The sequence below is a fragment of the Chrysemys picta genome, chromosome 2, assembly GCF_011386835.1.
Source record: "Chrysemys picta bellii isolate R12L10 chromosome 2, ASM1138683v2, whole genome shotgun sequence".
Lineage (NCBI taxonomy): Eukaryota > Metazoa > Chordata > Testudines > Emydidae > Chrysemys > Chrysemys picta.
The window spans coordinates 8963522-8980996 of NC_088792.1; the positions used below are offsets into that span (position 1 = coordinate 8963522).

At 46.1% G+C, this 17475-nt stretch overlaps 1 protein-coding gene across 1 annotated transcript in view; it reads left to right on the top strand.

Annotated features, from left to right (window-relative positions):
* Positions 1-1518: 1518 nt before the first annotated feature.
* The window catches only part of WNT3A (Wnt family member 3A), a 123907-nt gene continuing 107950 nt past the window's right edge, over positions 1519-17475 (top strand). The window contains exon 1 of the mRNA XM_005286283.4: positions 1519-1786. Within this exon, the coding sequence (XP_005286340.1) occupies positions 1716-1786 (71 nt within the window). The 5' untranslated portion in view covers positions 1519-1715. The remainder of the gene's footprint in view (positions 1787-17475) is intronic.

Sequence of the window (17475 nt, forward strand, 5' to 3'; positions counted from 1 at the left end):
CAAATAATAAGGAAGTATTAAAAACCCGATCCTTGCAAATGTCCAGGGGCCAGGAACAGGCTCATTACAGACACCCCCAGAATGTGGTTCATTTCAGGTTTAGCTTGATCGGAATTGATTCCATAGATTTAAAAATAAAGACATATTTCCCCTTAGACTCGGTGTCCGTATCGTGGGAACTGTGTCTGGATAAAAAGGAAAATTAAAGTTTGGGTTAAACTGACACACGATCCAACCCCTCCTCCAATACAATCATGGAATAAAAATCTAGTCTTGGTTGTACCTTTCACCAGCGACTGAGAAAGTCTGCGAGCCGAGCCTCTCTTTCAGTGTTATCTTTACCTCTCTCTTTGCTAACAAACAGGCAATGCCCGTGTAATATCAAAGTAATCGTGATTATTCCGCATCCTCGTTATTATCCCTGGTTGCACTTCTCCACTTCGGTCCCACCCACCCAAGTCCTTCACTGCAAGATTCCCAAGCAGCCGGGGGTAGCCGGATGTCTGACACGTTGTCTCAACTACAGTTGTTTTTAAACAATATATTCCAAACCAGCAAGAAATCTCGCCACCTTTCCCATTTCTGGTAGCTACCGCTTTTTTATTTATTTTTAAATCCCTGTTGCAGGAAAAAGAGTTGGCTTCATTCAAGATTCCCTACACCCACCCCCCTTCCCCAGGACATAAATTGTTTCAAGCTACAATTAAACAAACTGGATCATTTATTAATCCTCGCTTGGGGTTGATCTGATGGATGAAGTCGTTTGAAGCCACGTGCTGGCTAAATTGACTCTGCGAATCTTTTCAATAATTATGGTGCTCCCTAGGAAGGTTTGCATGAAGGGGTTGATTTCTTAGCCGAGGTCCGCACTGGAGCTCTGGGATGGTGGGAACGGGGAGTGTATGTGTGTGAGTGAGGGAGGGAGTGTGTAAATTCTCTCTTTTTTTTTTTATGCAAAAAGAAAGTTTCTCAAAGTTCGTTCAAAGTCTCAGGCGGCCGCTGCGAGGAAAAGGAGATTTATGATGAAGACAAGAGGGTAAAAAAAAATAAAGAACAGACCGAGCAAGTGAAAACAAACAAACACACACACACACACACACACACCCAAAAAAATAACCTCACAGATTTATGTGTTTTTGCATTTTAGTAGCTTCTACCCAGGGAGTGAAATCCGGGCAGGTTGTTATAGCTACCCTAATCCACAGGGGTCCCCCCCCCAGTCTATTTAAACCCCCTAAATCTTCCTCCCCCTTTTAAAAACTACATTTTATCTCTGGCTTGTGGGCCAACATGCCCCTAATGAGTATTAAAACACTATCTTCTTGCAATTAGCTCAATCCTGCCTTCCCGCTCCTGATTGACAGAGCAAGCAGAAGCATCAGAATTTTCCCTTTGGCAATAAGTGCTGATTGGGTCCTTCTAAAGAGAGCGACTTCAAACTTTTTTTTTTTTTAATATTTGCCTTCAGTGTCTTGGCTGAGAGAAGAGTTTTTTTACCTCTCTGCGATTTTTTTTTTCTCGAGAGGAGTTGGGGAAGGAAGAGAGAGGATTATTTACCTGGCTGGGCTGAGTTCATTTGATTTTATTTGGGTTTGTTTTTAATTTATTTATTTGACTCACACCATCCTCGTAAAGCAGAAGAAAGGAAAGTGTTGGCAACTCGGGTTGAATTAAAAAAAAAAAAACCACCCCAAACTTTTCATCAACTTTTGGCGATGGGCTGTATTGGATACTTTCTGTTTCTGTGTGGGTTGAGTCGGGCTATGGCAAGTTATCCAATCTGGTGGTAAGTTTGATTCTTCTTTTTTTTTTCATTTAAAAGGATATTCCCCCCCCCCCCCCCACACACACACACACACACATCTTCTGCTTTTCTGCAATTCCTGCTTTTTATGATGACTTGAAATTCTCCATTCGTTGCCACTTAGCTAAAGAAGTGGAATGGTTCCAACCCCGGGAAGTTTTTTTTAGAATCCGCATTTCACCTCTTTTATTTATACATTCGCGTTGTTTATTATGACTGGGTTATACCTGATCTCTCGTCATTTCTACTGTAAAAGAGAGGGAGAGGGAGAGAGATCGAAAGTTATTTTTTTTAAAGTGCTTTGATCCTCTCCCGCGAAGAACAAAAGGCACGGACTGAATTAAAGAGATAATGATACAAGTTGACATGAGTATTTCAAGGTGATTTTGAGCTAGTCAGGTGGAAGGAAAGACGGGGGGGGGCGGGTTGGAGATTGAAAACATTTTTTTTCCTCGCTTTAAAGAATATTTTAAAAAATCAATCAAACAAACAAGAAGTAGGTAAGACAGGATTGAACCACCTGGACTAGTTATGTAAAGAAAAGAGAGAGAATTGGTTAGAGCGAGGACTGGGACAGATTTCTCGATATAGACTTTGATATGATATCGATGATATTGTATAGTATGGGATGGGTAAGATTCTGTTCCCGTAGCTTCTGGAAACTTGGAAATTATGGGCCAGATTCGGAACACAAATCTTAAGGGGTCCAGTGGAAGTCAGAGCGGAATCGGGTCCTGTGGGTTATAAACTCTCTAGGGCAGCGAGGCGGAAAGAACAACAAGTCTGGGGAATGCCACCTTGGCTACCTAACGCCGTCCAAAAGAAATAGGTGGGTCATTGGTAGGCGAAAAGGGAAATCTTCCTTCGACAGTCAGGCTGTGCAAAGGGAAAGGGGGAGATAGACCAGAATCGCTTTCAGCTTTCTGCTCCTCGCATCCACGGGCAAGAGCAGACAGAAAACAGGGGGCGAGGACACCCAGATAGACGCTTTGCTCCTTGAAAGCCAAATAACACCATTATTAAAAAAGCAACGCTCCCCCCGGTACCATTCTGCAAGGTGGAAATAACCACAAAGCTTTCCTTTGAATCTGGGGCGAGTTTATACCGATCGTCTCCCCTTTTCATTTTAAAACATCTGATTGATAACATGGAGGGTGGACGAAGCCGAAGAGGCGGATTCAATCTTAGATTCCTAATAAAGCTGTTGGGGACAGATCTGTCCCCCTCTCATTCTTGTTTCGCCTGAATTTCGCCTTTTTCTCTCCGTTGCTTTTGAACTCACAATTGCTGTAGAGAGGGGGGCGAAATAGACCAGATGCACGAAAGATACATCCGTCTCCAAGATATATATTGGAATTTAAGGGGGTGGTGTGTCTCATCTAACCGTCTTAATGCCCCCCAAACTTCACTGCTTCTCAGAGCCCTGCCGCGGCGCAGAAAACACCCCGCAGCCAAGGAGAGCAGGTGTGAGAAAGGAAGGACAGATTTTCCCCTCCAAAAGCAAGATGCCTGGGATAGGGTTTTTCCTTTTGTAACTTGTACATTTCGTTCCCGTTCTTTATTCCCAGCTCCCCCTCCCTGCAATGCTCAGATCGATTCAGGGCATTGATTCCCTGAGCCATGATGAAACACACATCCGTGCTGTGGTGAGAGGCCGGTTGAATGTTGCATCCTATCCCTTTAAGAGCTCATCTTAGCGCTCCCACCGCAAAAGCAAATGGAAGTAAGGGGTGCAGAGGAAGGCATGTAGCTGCAGATCGGCTGTAATTACTAAGTTTAGGTAATTGGAATGAGGGAAACCCTCGCAGAGGAAGGTCCTGTTTTGAAAACGGTTCCTGGGCAAGGCGCAGGAAACAAACACAAACGAGCCTTTAGCCAGGCAGGGCTCTGCAGCGCTAGGAGTAGCCTTCGTTACTCAGTGCTTAGGGACTCTCGGGAGGTGCTGCAAATGTTAGCTGGTTTCGCTGGACCCATAAGTGTCCCGGTAAAGTTCCCCAGCAGGAATGTGGTGCAATCTCTGGGCTGTGTCCATGTTTGCCCGTGTGTGTAGGGAAGGCAGGTCGTTTAGAGGGGGTTTTGCTTGAATTAAAATCGCACATCCTGTGGATGCGCGCGCGCAGAGAGAATTTTCAGTGGCATGCCCCACTTTAGACCAACGCTTTTATAATGACGTCCGACCTCATCAGTTTCAGCAAATGTATATATGATATGCGTGCAGGCTGCAAGGGTATATTTCTGCCCAGCCACTTGAACCCGCCGCTGTAAAAATTGCACGCAGCCACCGAGTGCCAGCTGCGCCTGGTTTGATATTCGCCCGAGGTTTACGAGAGGAAAGCTGGGGCGCCGGGAAAGGCGAGAAATGATCCTGGTAGCGTACCTGGCTCTGTTCTCGCTCTGTGCATGTATGTGGAGAGGAAGGGGTGTTGAAGGCAGAACCCCCAACTATGTCAGGTATGTCTGAAGCAGGGAATTCGCTTGAATGGCAGAAGGGTAATAAAATGCAAATGTGTTCCTGATAAGACAAGCACACTGAACACCTGGACTGGAAGCATTAAAAAGCGATCTTTTATTCACAGCCTCCATAGAACTTATCATTAGAAACTCTCTGCCACATTCCTGATTGGGGAAGGAAATGCATTCCACCGAAACCAACATAAATATCCCCTTGTCACCTAGCCCAGCAAAAGGAGGAGGGGTGGGGGGGGGATCTACACCCCCCCCCCCACCATGAAAGTCCAGGAAGATCAAATCCGTTGCAGCCAAGTTTAGACTGAGAATCGTTACCCGACCCCTGTTGAGTTTATTTTCATGCGATGCAACAGGCTGGAGAAGGAGATGGGACACCCCCCCCCCCTTTGCGAAAATACAGGGGAAGGAGGAGACTCGGAGAATAGCCCTGGGTTCCTCTTCTCTCTGCTGTATCGCCCGGGAGTTAGGGCAGAAGGAGCTGGAGCAGCTCTCGTGCAAGGTTGTTAGGGCATCAGGTGTGGGGGCGGGGGTGGGTGTGTTTTAAAACACGCAGCAGGAAACGGCGTGAGATCCGATGCAAAGCAACGTTGCAGGCATCTCCCTTTCAAACCGAGCGAGACACCCCCGGGGCATGGAATTGCAAAGAAATGTTGATTGGGAGGAGGGGGGGGGTTGTTGTTGTTATTTTAGCTGCCTAAATCACCCGTTTATTCCCAGACGAGATTAGACGCCCCTCGTTGGGCTGATGTGGAAGGCGCATGCACTGGGTGCCACGGGCCCTTTCCGTGGGAAAGCAGAAGCCCAAGTCACATTAGAGAGGGAAGGGGAGAAAAAACCCGGAGTCGGGGGGCGGGTCGTTCTTTGGTTTGCCTGGTGAGGATTCGGATTGAAAACCACCAAATCTGCAGTGGAATTGATTTCTGTAATAAAGATTGCACGTCAGAAGGAGACTCCAAATCCGTTGTTTATTCAACCCTCCCCCCCCCCCAAAAACACCCGTATTGTGATCTGCTAAATCCAAACACTCATTTTATTTTGGGAGATCCAAACTTGCTTAGTCCGAGCAGGAGGGAAACAAACAGAGGACATTGCCTCAGTCCCTCCCCCCACTTGTACATCACCCCCCTAAAGCAGCCTGTAGCTACTTAGAAACTTGCAGCCGAGATGAGAAATGTGTCAGACATATTCCCCTTCTGTCCCCACCATCAAACAACCCGCATAATACTGGCCTGGGACTAACACGTAAACGGCCCTAATGCATTTACCGCTACGACATTTCCATTGCATTGGGCTTCTAGGCAATCTTCTCAACCAGAAAAGCCAGGCGGGGACTCAGGAAGGTCATACTCTTATAAGCTTTGGTTGCTTAGTCTCCTCTGTGCGGTAAGCTAGCTGGCACCATACTCTGTGTGTGGTGTGTATTGTGTGTGTGTTGGGGGTGTAGGTTTCAATATACCAAGAAAGTATATTTTATCTATCTATCCCCATACACCCCATCTATCTATCTAATCTATCTATGCCCATACACCCCCTCTATCTATCTATCTATCTATCTATCTATCTATCTATCTATCTATCTATCTATTCTCTTAGCTGGATCACCATAATAGCTTACCCCTGTATGGAAATGAAATATTAATGCAAATTGAGGTGTGTGTAACTTCGGCTCAAGCACAGAGATGCATGTCTTTTTAGGTTGAAAAAAAAAATAACCAGCCAAAATATATTTCTAACAAATGCATTTAACTGACCAAGAATGACGGTAAATGTGAGTTTCTTTCTTATTTTTCCCCCAAACATTTTTACAGTGAGGGCAGATTAGACCCTGAAATATTTTATTTATATATATTTAAATAAGATGCAACCATTTCCCCTGGGGCTAACATTGGGATTTGAACGTGAAGGCAAGTTCCTAAAATACATCCTAGAAAGAAATAAAGTGACCTTTACTTTACGGCAATGGGTGTCTCAGATGTCTTTTATTAGTGATGTCTTGAGACCATGAGACAGAGACACATAAATAGAGTTCATTCTGTCTATACTACCAGCTCAGCTGTTTTTAGCCCTGGACGACTAGATGCTGACAACGGTTGTTAGTGATAGGTCAGTTTCCTACTGTACATTGATTGGTGATGTTAATCTGGATTTACACGGGTATAACTGAGATCTGAGCCTTACTGAAGGCCTGATCCAGTTCCCACTAAGATCCCTGGGAGCTTTCCCTTGTGTTTCACTGAAGCAAAACAACTTTCCCCAACGCAGCACAGAATTCTACAACTTGAGCTAAAAGAGACACTCCATTAGCTAGCAGTAGGAGGAGGCTTTTATCCTCTAGTAGTGGCCAAGCTATCAAACAAATATTTTGCCAGGATGCTGCAGACGCTCCCTGCCCTTTTTTCAATGAGCTGTGTGGGGCGATGGAAGAGGCAGTGAGTATTTCTTCTAACGTTATTAGTAATCATTATTATTATTATTATGTATTTGTATTACTGTAGTGCCTGAGATCCCCAGTCATGGATCAGGACCCCATTGCGCTAGGCACTGTACAAACCCTGATCAAAAAATTGGTCTCGGTCCCAATGTGCTTATAATCTAAATATGCTTATAAGCTAAATATAAGACAAGAAGAGAAAATGTAATATGAATAGAAACCCATTTCACAAATAGAGCATGCTTGGATTTAACTATTCCCCTGCCTGGCGGTCAGATCCATGCACAATAGCACCATGTGAGTGACTATAAATATCAGCAAAACTCACCATGAGTTTGGTTTCACTGCCCCATATGTGTGAATTGCGCATAGTAAACAAACAGCATACATGATGAAAAGTAAATGAGATTTTTTACAATTCCATCAGTGATCTAAAGTGTTATTAGGACTGCATATAGAAAAGGGGATCAGGAATTATTAAAGAGGCTGGAGGGATTAATTTAGAAGGAAAACTAATAACACCAATTAATACTTAGCTCTTCTATAGTCGACTTTTATATGTAAAAGAAAACAAGGCCAATCCTGCATCAGCCATGGCTAGGGGAGATGGAAGGTGTGGGAAGGGAACTGCTGTGCAATATCAGGAGCAAATGGGCACTTTCAGTTGGAATGGTCTTTATTTTAAATTAAGACAGCAAAACAAAACAAGAAAGAACAAAGGTAAAGTCCCTCTCACCCCACCCGAGAGAGCAGAGTGTTTGTCTCCAACAATCTGCACTGAACTGAGCACTAAATAAAGTGAGTACTTTTCTGGAGAAAGCAGATTAGTTGGTGAGGTAGAGGTACAGTACACAGAAAACAAAGGCATAATGATTATGTAGTTAACTATGACACAGGGAGGTCTATACATGTGAGCAGCTGGTTGCTCCACTTCACAGCCTGTCTGCTGCTGCTATCAGCCTTGGGTGCGATTCTGTATTTACTTCTGCAATGGAACCGGAGTAACTGGTTTGGGCCCCCACTCTGCAACGATCTCTGTGTGAGTCGATCCCTGTGCCAGTGTAGTCCCATTGACTATTGCAGGATTGGTGCACCTGCTTTGGAGGGGCCTGGATCAGGTGTAAGAACGCCATCATCATCCCCACGCTGCCCCCAATTGCTCCAGTGCGTAAACCGAGAGTGCATAACAGGCAGCGAGGGAAAGTCCAAGTTGTGCAGAGATTTGTGTGGGATGCGGACTGCCTGTTCCACGCCTGTGGTGGCTCTTTGCCTAAGGTGCTGCTCAGGGCCCCTCTGTGTAATACAATAAGTGGAATGGGAGAAAAAGCACCAAGGAGGGACATGTTTGATGTGACATCAGGAGTGCTAACAGGGCCCAGGCCACAACCAGACAGGACCTCAGCAGGGAACACTGGCCTGTGTGCTGCTCAGGAAAGATCTCTCTCCTTTGGCTTTTCCTTGCCATATCAGCTACTGCTGCTGAAACACTCCGCGTCCTGGGTGGGCAAAGGGATGGTCAGCCCTTTAATCAATGGGGAAATGGCAGGAGGACCTACAAAGGTTTGAAGGCAGGAGGAGCCTTAATTGTGCAGAGTGACAGGAAAGGGGTACAAAACTAAGGATAACGGGAGGAGATTCCGAAAGGGAAAACATCGGTTGGATATCAGGAAAGAGTCCCCTGCAGGGAGCCGTGTTAGACTGCGGAACAGTTATCAAGGAAAGTAGTCAAAGCCCCATCGATTGAGTCATTTATTTAAAACTAGATTGGACAAAGCCCTTGAAACTATGCAGTAGGAAACCACCCTGCCACAGCCCCTCGGGACTGGAACAGATGAGTTAATAGGTCATTTGGTGTCTGTTTCTAGGATCCAGGTAAGGAAATGTAAGTGCAGGGAGCTGGGTTGTGATCTCAGTCCTGTCAGCAGAAATCAGAGCAATTCAATGGCGTTACTCCAAGTTTGCAATGGTTAACTGATGGCAGAATATAGCTCCAGGATTTCTATTCTGACAGCATCACTTTGAGAACAGTGATGACAGGACCAGGTGTTCACTTCAGTTCTGGGGGCCTCATTCAACTCTTGCTCTGATGTGACTCCACTGGAGCCACTCCAGATGTACACGGGAGTGGGCGAGAGCAGAATCACACCCTCTATCTAGAAAGAAGCATGGATTTTTTTTTTAATGCAAACCCAATAGATCCAAGTTTAGACTTGGCACACTGAACTCTTTGAAGACCTGGGTTGAGATTTGGCAGCAACTGAGCATATTAAGTGAGAGATGATCATTCTTTGGTGAGTGAGGAGGGAGACCTACAGGCAGGTCACCCAAGGGGCAGCATCAGCAGTGTCTGTTGGCATAAGAGTGCTCTGAAATACGTATTGTGTTCACCGGTTCCTGCTCTGCTCAATTATCCATTGATGCAGCTGAGGGTTTTCATAGGGGATGTTCTCTCTCTTCACTTCCTGTACTATTGGCTAGTGTGGCTGGGGGCTGCTGAACAGCAGCTGTGTGCCACCCCAGAGATGGATGCACTTCAGTAATGGGTGAAATGATTCCTGTACGTTAAAAATCTCACAAGTTATGAGTATTGGATCATAGCAATGGCCGGCGCGCCCAGCTGAGATCAGGACGCCATTTTGCCAGATGTTGTACAAATACATAGTCAGTGGCCGTCCCTGCCTCGGGAGAGCTTGAACTCTAAACAGACAAAGGGCAACAGAAATCACAACTATTGCGCTCATTTTACACAGGGGAAACTGAGGCACGGAGCGATTACGTGAGATGATTAAAGTCACACTGGAAGCTTGTGACGGGGACAGGAACTGAATCAAGATTTTCTATAATCTGCGTTAGTGTCTTATCTACAGAACCATCCTTGTTTCAAACATGAAGAGCTTCGGGACTGTTCCAGCTGCCAAGTGCATTTTCAAAAGAAGCTATTATGTACTCATTTAGGATTTGGTTTGCTCATCGTAGATCGTGTGCACACTCATGTTTGTTCTTTTCAGTTTCAAGATAACTTTTTAGATGCGTAGATGAATTGGCAAAAATCAAACAAAAGCCTTGTGGAAGCTGAAACAGTATGTCAAGGCAAGGAGAAGTGTTTTCTTTCTGTCCTGTCTCCCCCCCAAAAAGTGAACCATTTCTTTTTTTGAGACCATCTGCCTTAAAAAGCCTCACCCACAAAGCACTTCCATTGGTGGTCATTTATACCTATATGAAGCGTCTCTTCTGAGTGGCTCAAAGAATGTTGTTAACATTCATTAATCCCTCTGCGAAGGAGGTTAAATAGCATTATCCCCATTTTACAGATGAGGAAGTGGAGACAAAGATGTTAGAGCCCTTGCCTAGGATCAAGCGACAAGTCCATGGCAGAGCTAGAAACCAATTCCTCCCCTGTCTGCCTTCTAAAGAGTTACATCTGCAGATCCAGCCCTGAACGTTTTGATTCCTGAGAATCAGTGTTGTCTAGTGGGTGGAACACTAGACCAGCATGTAGTAGATGCTGCTGAGTGACCCTGAGCAAGTCACGTCCCCGCTCTGTGCCTCAGTTTCCCCATCTGTAAAAGGGGGTGCATCCTTGGTTTTAGAAGCAGTGTTGCACTCATCTGCCTGTCTAGCAACCCTGCCCCTTTTGGCTGTATCCCCCGTACTGCATCAGTTTATCCTTATGTGCATGTTCTGAGACTTAGCCTACAGGCCAAAATGTTTCTCCAGTCCAACATAATATGCTCCAATCAATGGTAAACAAGAAGGGCCTCTGCAGGGCTATGTCAAAATTGCCAATTCCACTCTCAGATCTGCCTCAGGACTAAGGCGATCGTATTTCCCAAAGGGAAGATGGGACACCGCATGAGGCTAGCTTGAACCTCCCCCCCCCCCCCCCAGAGCAGGGCTGGCCCGAGCCGTTCACCCGAGCCCTGGCTCCTCTCCCTGCATGGGGCTGATGTCGCTGCTTGCACGAGCCTTCTCTGCCCTCCGTGTTAGACTGGGGCAGGTGCTGCTGGTCACCCAAACCCTGCCTGTCCCCCACTGGAGCCTCTCCCCTGCATGAGGTTGGGGCTGGTGTTACTGCTTGTCCTAGTCCTGCCTGCCCCCCATCCTGAGCCCTGCCTCCCCTCTGCGCAGGGCTGGTATTATCACCATTTGCCCTCTCCCCACCCCGGAAGTTCCTCCACACCCCTCTTTTTTGACAAAAGTGGTCATTTGTCCTGTTTGCTCTTGCTGATCAAGTTGGCAAGCGCAAACGGGACAAAGGCCACTTTTGCCAAAAAGAAAAAGTGAGGACGGCCAGGACAGGGCTTAAAAAAGGGACTGTCCTGGCCAAAACGGGACATACGGTCACCCTACTCAGGACGTCTCTCACAAGAGCCTGCCTTGCTCAAGGTGACCTTTTCCTTGTAGGGCTGTCCTGCCTTCTCTCAGTTCTCTACAGTTTCTCCCCTCCTTGACTCTTTATAAGGCTCAGATGTCTAATGATCCTTACCTAGCTTCACCCCTCTGGCCGGAAAGCAATCTGTCCATCAGCCTCCAGGTGTGAAGTATGACTCTAACTGGGGTTCTTTCCCTTCTATACATACAATCTGATGGGGGCTAATTAAGCTACAACTAATCAGGAAAGAGATCTTGGAGTCATCGTGGATAGTTCTCTGAAGACGTCCACGCAATGTGCAGCGGCAGTCAAAAAAGCAAACAGGATGTTAGGAATCATTCAAAAAGGGATAGAGAATAAGACAGAGAATATCTTATTGCCCTTATATAAATCCATGGTATGCCCACGTCTTGAATACTGAGTACAGATGTGGTCTCCTCATCTCAAAAAAGATATACTGGTATTAGAAAAGGTTCAGAGAAGGGCGACTAAAATGATTAGGGGTTTGGAAAGGGGACCATATAAGGAGAGATTAAAGAGACTAGGACTTTTCGGTTTGGAAAAGAGGAGACTAAGGGGGGATATGATTGAGGTTTATAAAATCATGAGTGGTGTGGAGAAAGTGAATAAGGAGAAGTTATTTACTTGTTCCCATAATATAAGAACTAGGGGCCACCAAATGAAATTGATGGGCAGCAGGTTTAAAACAAATAAAAGGAAGTTCTTCTTCACACAGCGCACAGTCAACCTATGGAACTCCTTGCTTGAGGAGGTTGTGAAGGCTAGGACTATAACAGGGATTAAAAGAGAACTAGATAAATTCATGGAGGTTAAGTCCATTAATGGCTATTAGCCAGGCATGGGTAAGGAATGGTGTCCCTAGCCTCTGTTTGTCAGAGAGTGGAGATGGATGGCAGGAGAGAGATCACTTGATCATTACCTGTTAGGTTCACTCCCTCTGGGACACCTGGTATTGGTCACGGTCGGTAGACAGGATACTGGGCTGGATGGACCTTTGGTGTGACCCAGTATGGCCGTTCTTACGTTCTTCTTATGTTCTCTAGCAGGCGATGGGAGAAACTCCATCACATAGGGATTATGATACTGACCTCCTCGGTCAAGTGCTCTGAGATCTACCGATAAAAGCTGCCATATAAGAGGAACTACATATAAATACTTCGCCTCTCTGTGCTTTCATTTTCCACCTTTTGCCTGGTTCGATTGTAAGCTTTTTAGGGCAGAGTGTTTGTACAGCACCCAGCACAATTCTTGATCTTACTTGGCACTAGCGTAATACAAATAATAATTATTATTACATGTAGGTTTGTGCTGTTTTACAGAATTATTCTTTTTTCCCCCTATAAAAAGTTCCTGTAAGAAAATGAAACGCTCGAGTTTTGCTCATATGGAGGGGGGGAAACGGGGGGAAGTGACTTTTGCCAATCCGCTGCTGTTCTTCTCCCTGTTTTTCCTTTGTGGCTGACGCTGCTGCTTTCGTGTTCCTAGAATGCGTGATTCAAATAGCCGGACTGACTTTCAAAGGACTTTATGGGTGTAATGACAGCGCTTAACAAACATTACACACGTGTGTCACAGAGGGAAATCCTCCGGGCTCTGAGTCACAGTGTGCTGCGTTTGGACAGCTGAGAGTTATACAGCACTGTGATGTGGCTACCGGCATGTGTGATATAAATATGCAGTTCTCCGCTGTGTTTCCAGTAGGCAGAGGGCCTGAGCCTATTGTCACTGAAGCCAATAATAACCCTCCCCTCCCCCCCGCTCCTTTGGAACAGGATCGGGCCCACAGTCAGTGTCTCCCAGTGCAAAATTAGAACTATTCCTCCAGCCCAAGCAATGAAGGTTCTGAACACGGGGTTCTGCTGCAAAGGGCCAGGATAAAGCGAGGCTTAGCTGTGAGTCTGCCCCTTGCTGACTGCCATCCTGGGGGCTCCCTGTGCCCTAACTTGGAGGATCTTCTTTGTGGGCCTGATCCAAAGACTTCCATTATGCCATTGATTTCAACAGGTGTTATGTGCCTAAATACCTTTGAGGAGCTGGGCCTTAGCGCTTACACTGCTGGAAGAAGCTCAGATACCACAGTGATGGGCACCGCAGTGTAAGAACCTGAACAGGACAGAATAGGGGCAGGTGATGAGGGATAGAGGTGGGGCTGGTGGATCCATAACTACATAAACCTACATAAACCATCTACACATACATACCTGGGGAGTAGGGTGGGGCTACCACAGCCCTGAGGATGCGCTCACAGCTGTGGAGTGGTTCCCTTGCCATTCCCTAGCCTAGGGGAAGGGGGAGGAATCCCTGACCTTTTTCTCCAGACCTACGCAGGTCACCCCCGAGCATGGGCTAGGCCTCCCTTCAGCATTCCAGTGATCGGCATGGGCTTCTGTACAGTTCCATGTTGAATCGGCGTGGGCTTCCGTACAGTTCCACACTGGATCGGCATGGAGTTCCGTACAGTTCCACACTGGATCGGCGTGGGGTTCCTTACAGTTCCACACTGGATCGGCGTGGGGTTCCAACATGGAACAAAGGCCTTATGGGCCGAATGCATCCGGTGCGAGTGCTCCTTTTCTTAACATGCTTCAGAGTGCACGTGCTTCAGAGCCAGGTTCTTGTGCCATGCGCCTCTCTGCAGTATCTAGGGCATGTCTACCCTGCACACGGCCCCCCGATTTGTCGACTTCGTGTCTTCTAGCCCTTGCTTGAGCGTCCACACTACATTGTCAACTGGGGTTTCCACTTGCTGGACCTGGTTCTCACAGTCATGCTGATGTGTCCACACCACACTACATAGAGCTTGTGCCCGGGTCTGCAGCTTGACCTGCGTCCACACTACAAAATGACAGGGCTTTGACCCATGTCACAGCAGGACTCAGGCTCTGACCTCCTGCCCCCTTAGTAGCGTCCTAGGACCCGGATCCTAAGTGCTTGCTGTCCCGAGTCAGACTGATTTGTGTGTGGACGGAAAGAGGGTTGGGCTCAAACCAGAGTCAGAGCCCAGGTTTAGTATGCAGTGTAGACATACCGATAGTGCCTTCTAGTACTGCCTTAAACAACGTGACTAAAATATAAGCCTTTGTTCAAAGAGGAATTAACTCAGCCACGTCCTATGGACTGTGCAACGCAGGATGCCAGACTAGATGATCACAGAAGTTCCTCCTGGCTTTATAATCTACGAACTATAGCAGTGTAGCTAAAGAGGTACAACGTTTGTGTGTAGACAAGCCCTTATAAATATGCATCACAGCAACCCTGTGAGCTAGATAAATCTTTCTAGAGCAGGTAGACATTTTTCACACGATAATTCTTTACATAGAAGAAAATGGTCTTTTGTCAAAACCAAAGCTTTTTGCCCCCAAATTGTTGACATTATCTATATTTCCCACGGGGATGGGCGGGGGGGGGGGGGGAGTTTAGCATGATTTTTGTTATTTACTGAAAACTGTGTTTTCTTACTGGAAATGATTGCAGTGCAAATTTTAATGGGAAAAAAAACCTGTGGAAAATGTCACCTGTTTCAAACCCTGGGATACAGAAAAAACTTTGGAATTTCAAAAATGTTTATGAAATTGTTTTTCTGTGTCTCAATGTTACACACATAGATTAATCAATACACAGAGTTTAAGGCCCAGCCTGACCTCCTGCGTATGACAGGCCATTACATTTCACCCAGCTACCCCGTATTGAGTCTAATAAACATCTCCCAGAAAGGCATCCAGTCTTGATTTGGAGACTCAAGAGATGGAAAATCCAACACTGCCCTTGGTAGTTTGTTCCAATGGTTAATGACCCTCTCTGTTAGCAAATTTGCTCCTTAATTCTACTTTGAATTTGTCTGGCTTCAACATCCACCCATCAGTTCTAGTCCTTTCTCCACATAAGCTACTTGTATGTATATCATTGTAATCTCCGTTCCACAGATGAGGAAACTGAGGCACAGAAAGGTGATGGGCGTGAGATGTATCACTTCATTCCCTCTGAAGCACCTGGCATTGGCCACTGTCAGAAGACAGGATACTGGGCTAGATGGACCTTTGTTCTGAACCAGTATGGCCGTTCTTATCTTCCTATGTGATTTGCAATCTGGAAATTCTCCAAGAATTGTCAGTGGGTCACGTCTATCCTGTGCTAAAGTGGGGGCCTGGAGTGGTCCTGCTATGGAAAAGGGGTTTGAACCCCTATTGTAAAGGAAGACATAGGTTCCATATCTCATGAAGCGTTGCCCACTGCTTAAAGCACAAGGTCAGCCTTTCTTTCAGTTATGCTACTTAGCTTCTCTTTGGAGAGGTCAGTTTCATTTTCAGCACAGGTGTGCCTGCCGTATGCAGTTGTGGGCTGCAGCCAGCTAGCCTTTGAATGGCTCCTTTAAGGTGTCTAAAGTCAGGGCCCCGTGATCCCTCATCACTTTGGAAAATTGTTGCCACTCTCCTGACCTGTTTAACTGGTGTAAACATTTGTATCCAGCTCTGATTCCGGCAACTTAGAGGGACCTTGCTTATTTCTTCGCATGCTAATCCATCTGTCAGACTGGCCTATTGAGAGGTTTTAGTTTAGTTGTGTTTTGTTTTGGGGAGTTCACATTCTGCTGATATCACAGCAAAGCAAACACTTGGAGTCTTTCTTGACTTGTCAAAGACCTCAAGCAGTTTTTGATCAGCAGACGTTTACAAAAGCTGCATGCTGCAGAAGCTATAGGAATGGGCATGGTTAAGAGATTTTGCTGGATAACACCGGTGTGTGGGTGAATCTTGTGCCATCTGTTCTTCACAACAGCATTGCCAACCCCAAGCATTCAAAGTTCATGAGTCAGGCCCCCTAAAATCATGAGATTGGCTTAAGGTCATGAGATTTTTTTTTAAGAACAGTTAAAGTTGTGTTCCTTTTATTTGCCTTCCGGGTTCTGAACCTTTAGGGTTGACATTGTCAAGCTTTTCTCTGCAACCATCAGAGCTAGAAACTCGCTTTTTTAAAACACTGAAAGCTGAGAATTTCACCCATTCACAGGATTCCAGACACTGGAGCTTTAAGAAAAACACCAAATACCTTGACTCCTGATAAAATAGTGAGAGTTGGCAACACTGATAAAGTTTCAGAGTGGGATGTAGTCCACGAAAGCTTATGCTCTAATAAATTTGTTAGTCTCTAAGGTGCCACAAGTACTCCTGTTCTTCTTTTTACTGATAAAGTTAAAACTTTTGATCAGCGGTGAAGGTAGAGTTCGTATCGTTTCAGCTGGAGCTGTTGTCAGTTCCTAAACAGCAAAATCCGACCAATTCCTTCTGTTGTCTGTTAGCGTTTCTCTGAGCGCTCCACACCAGAGACAGCCTTGGCATTCGCAGGGAGGCCTGCATAACGTTTTTTTCCCCATTCCTCACAATTGTAAAGGATTCTTGTCCAGCATGATCACATCACTATGCCCAGGGCTGGCCTGAGTGTTTTGGGGATGATTCTTTGTCATAGACCTGAAACTTTACTGTCTGCATAACCTTGTCCTCCCTAGTATCAGAGGGATAGCCGTGTTAGTCTGGATCTGTAAAAAGCAACAGAGAGTCCTGGGGCACCTTTAAGACTAACAGATGTATTGGAGCATAAGCTTTCGTGGGTGAATGCCCACTTCGTCGGATGCATGTTGTCCTCCCTAATTATCTGCTATTGCCTCTTAGCCCCACTCTCCTCCCACCATTTATGCCAATGTCAACTCTCCCTTTGGCGCCTTCCTCCAACCACCACTTTAGCACTTTCCTCTAAACCACATCCTCTGCATGGAGTACCCTCCTCTGAATTGATCTCTGGGGTCATTCGCCTCTCCATCAAATCCTTACTCCAAATCTGCCTCTCCCATGATGCCTGTGTTGGTCTCCTTCTTAAGGCACAGAAAGCTTGTATTTAACAATCTGCTGCTATTGAAACATAACTCCAATATGGCTGTAGCCCTGGCCCGGTGTTGGCTGCAGTCTGTGGAGCTCTGCAGCCCTGAACTCCATCTTCCAAGATAGAAAACTTTTAATCTCTGCAGCTCTCTGACGTAACAGTAGCTGCTCCACATGATGCCCCCCAGAAATTAGCCAACTAATGACTGATAATAATAATACCTAGTTCTTAGCGTCATCTCAAAGCCCTTTACAAAGGAGGTCAGCAACATTATCCCCATTTTACAGCCGAGGCACGGAAAGAGGACGTGACTTGCCCAAGGTCAGCCAGCAGGCCAGTGGCAGAGCCAGGAACAGAAGACGGGTCTCCTGAGGGCCAGTTCAGTACTCCAGTCACTAGTCCACACTGCTTCCTGACTAGCTCAATGGCTAGTTGAGGATAGTTGCTATTTATTACGAGGGGGGAAATGCTGATGATACTTTTCATTCCTCTTCCTCCATCCTT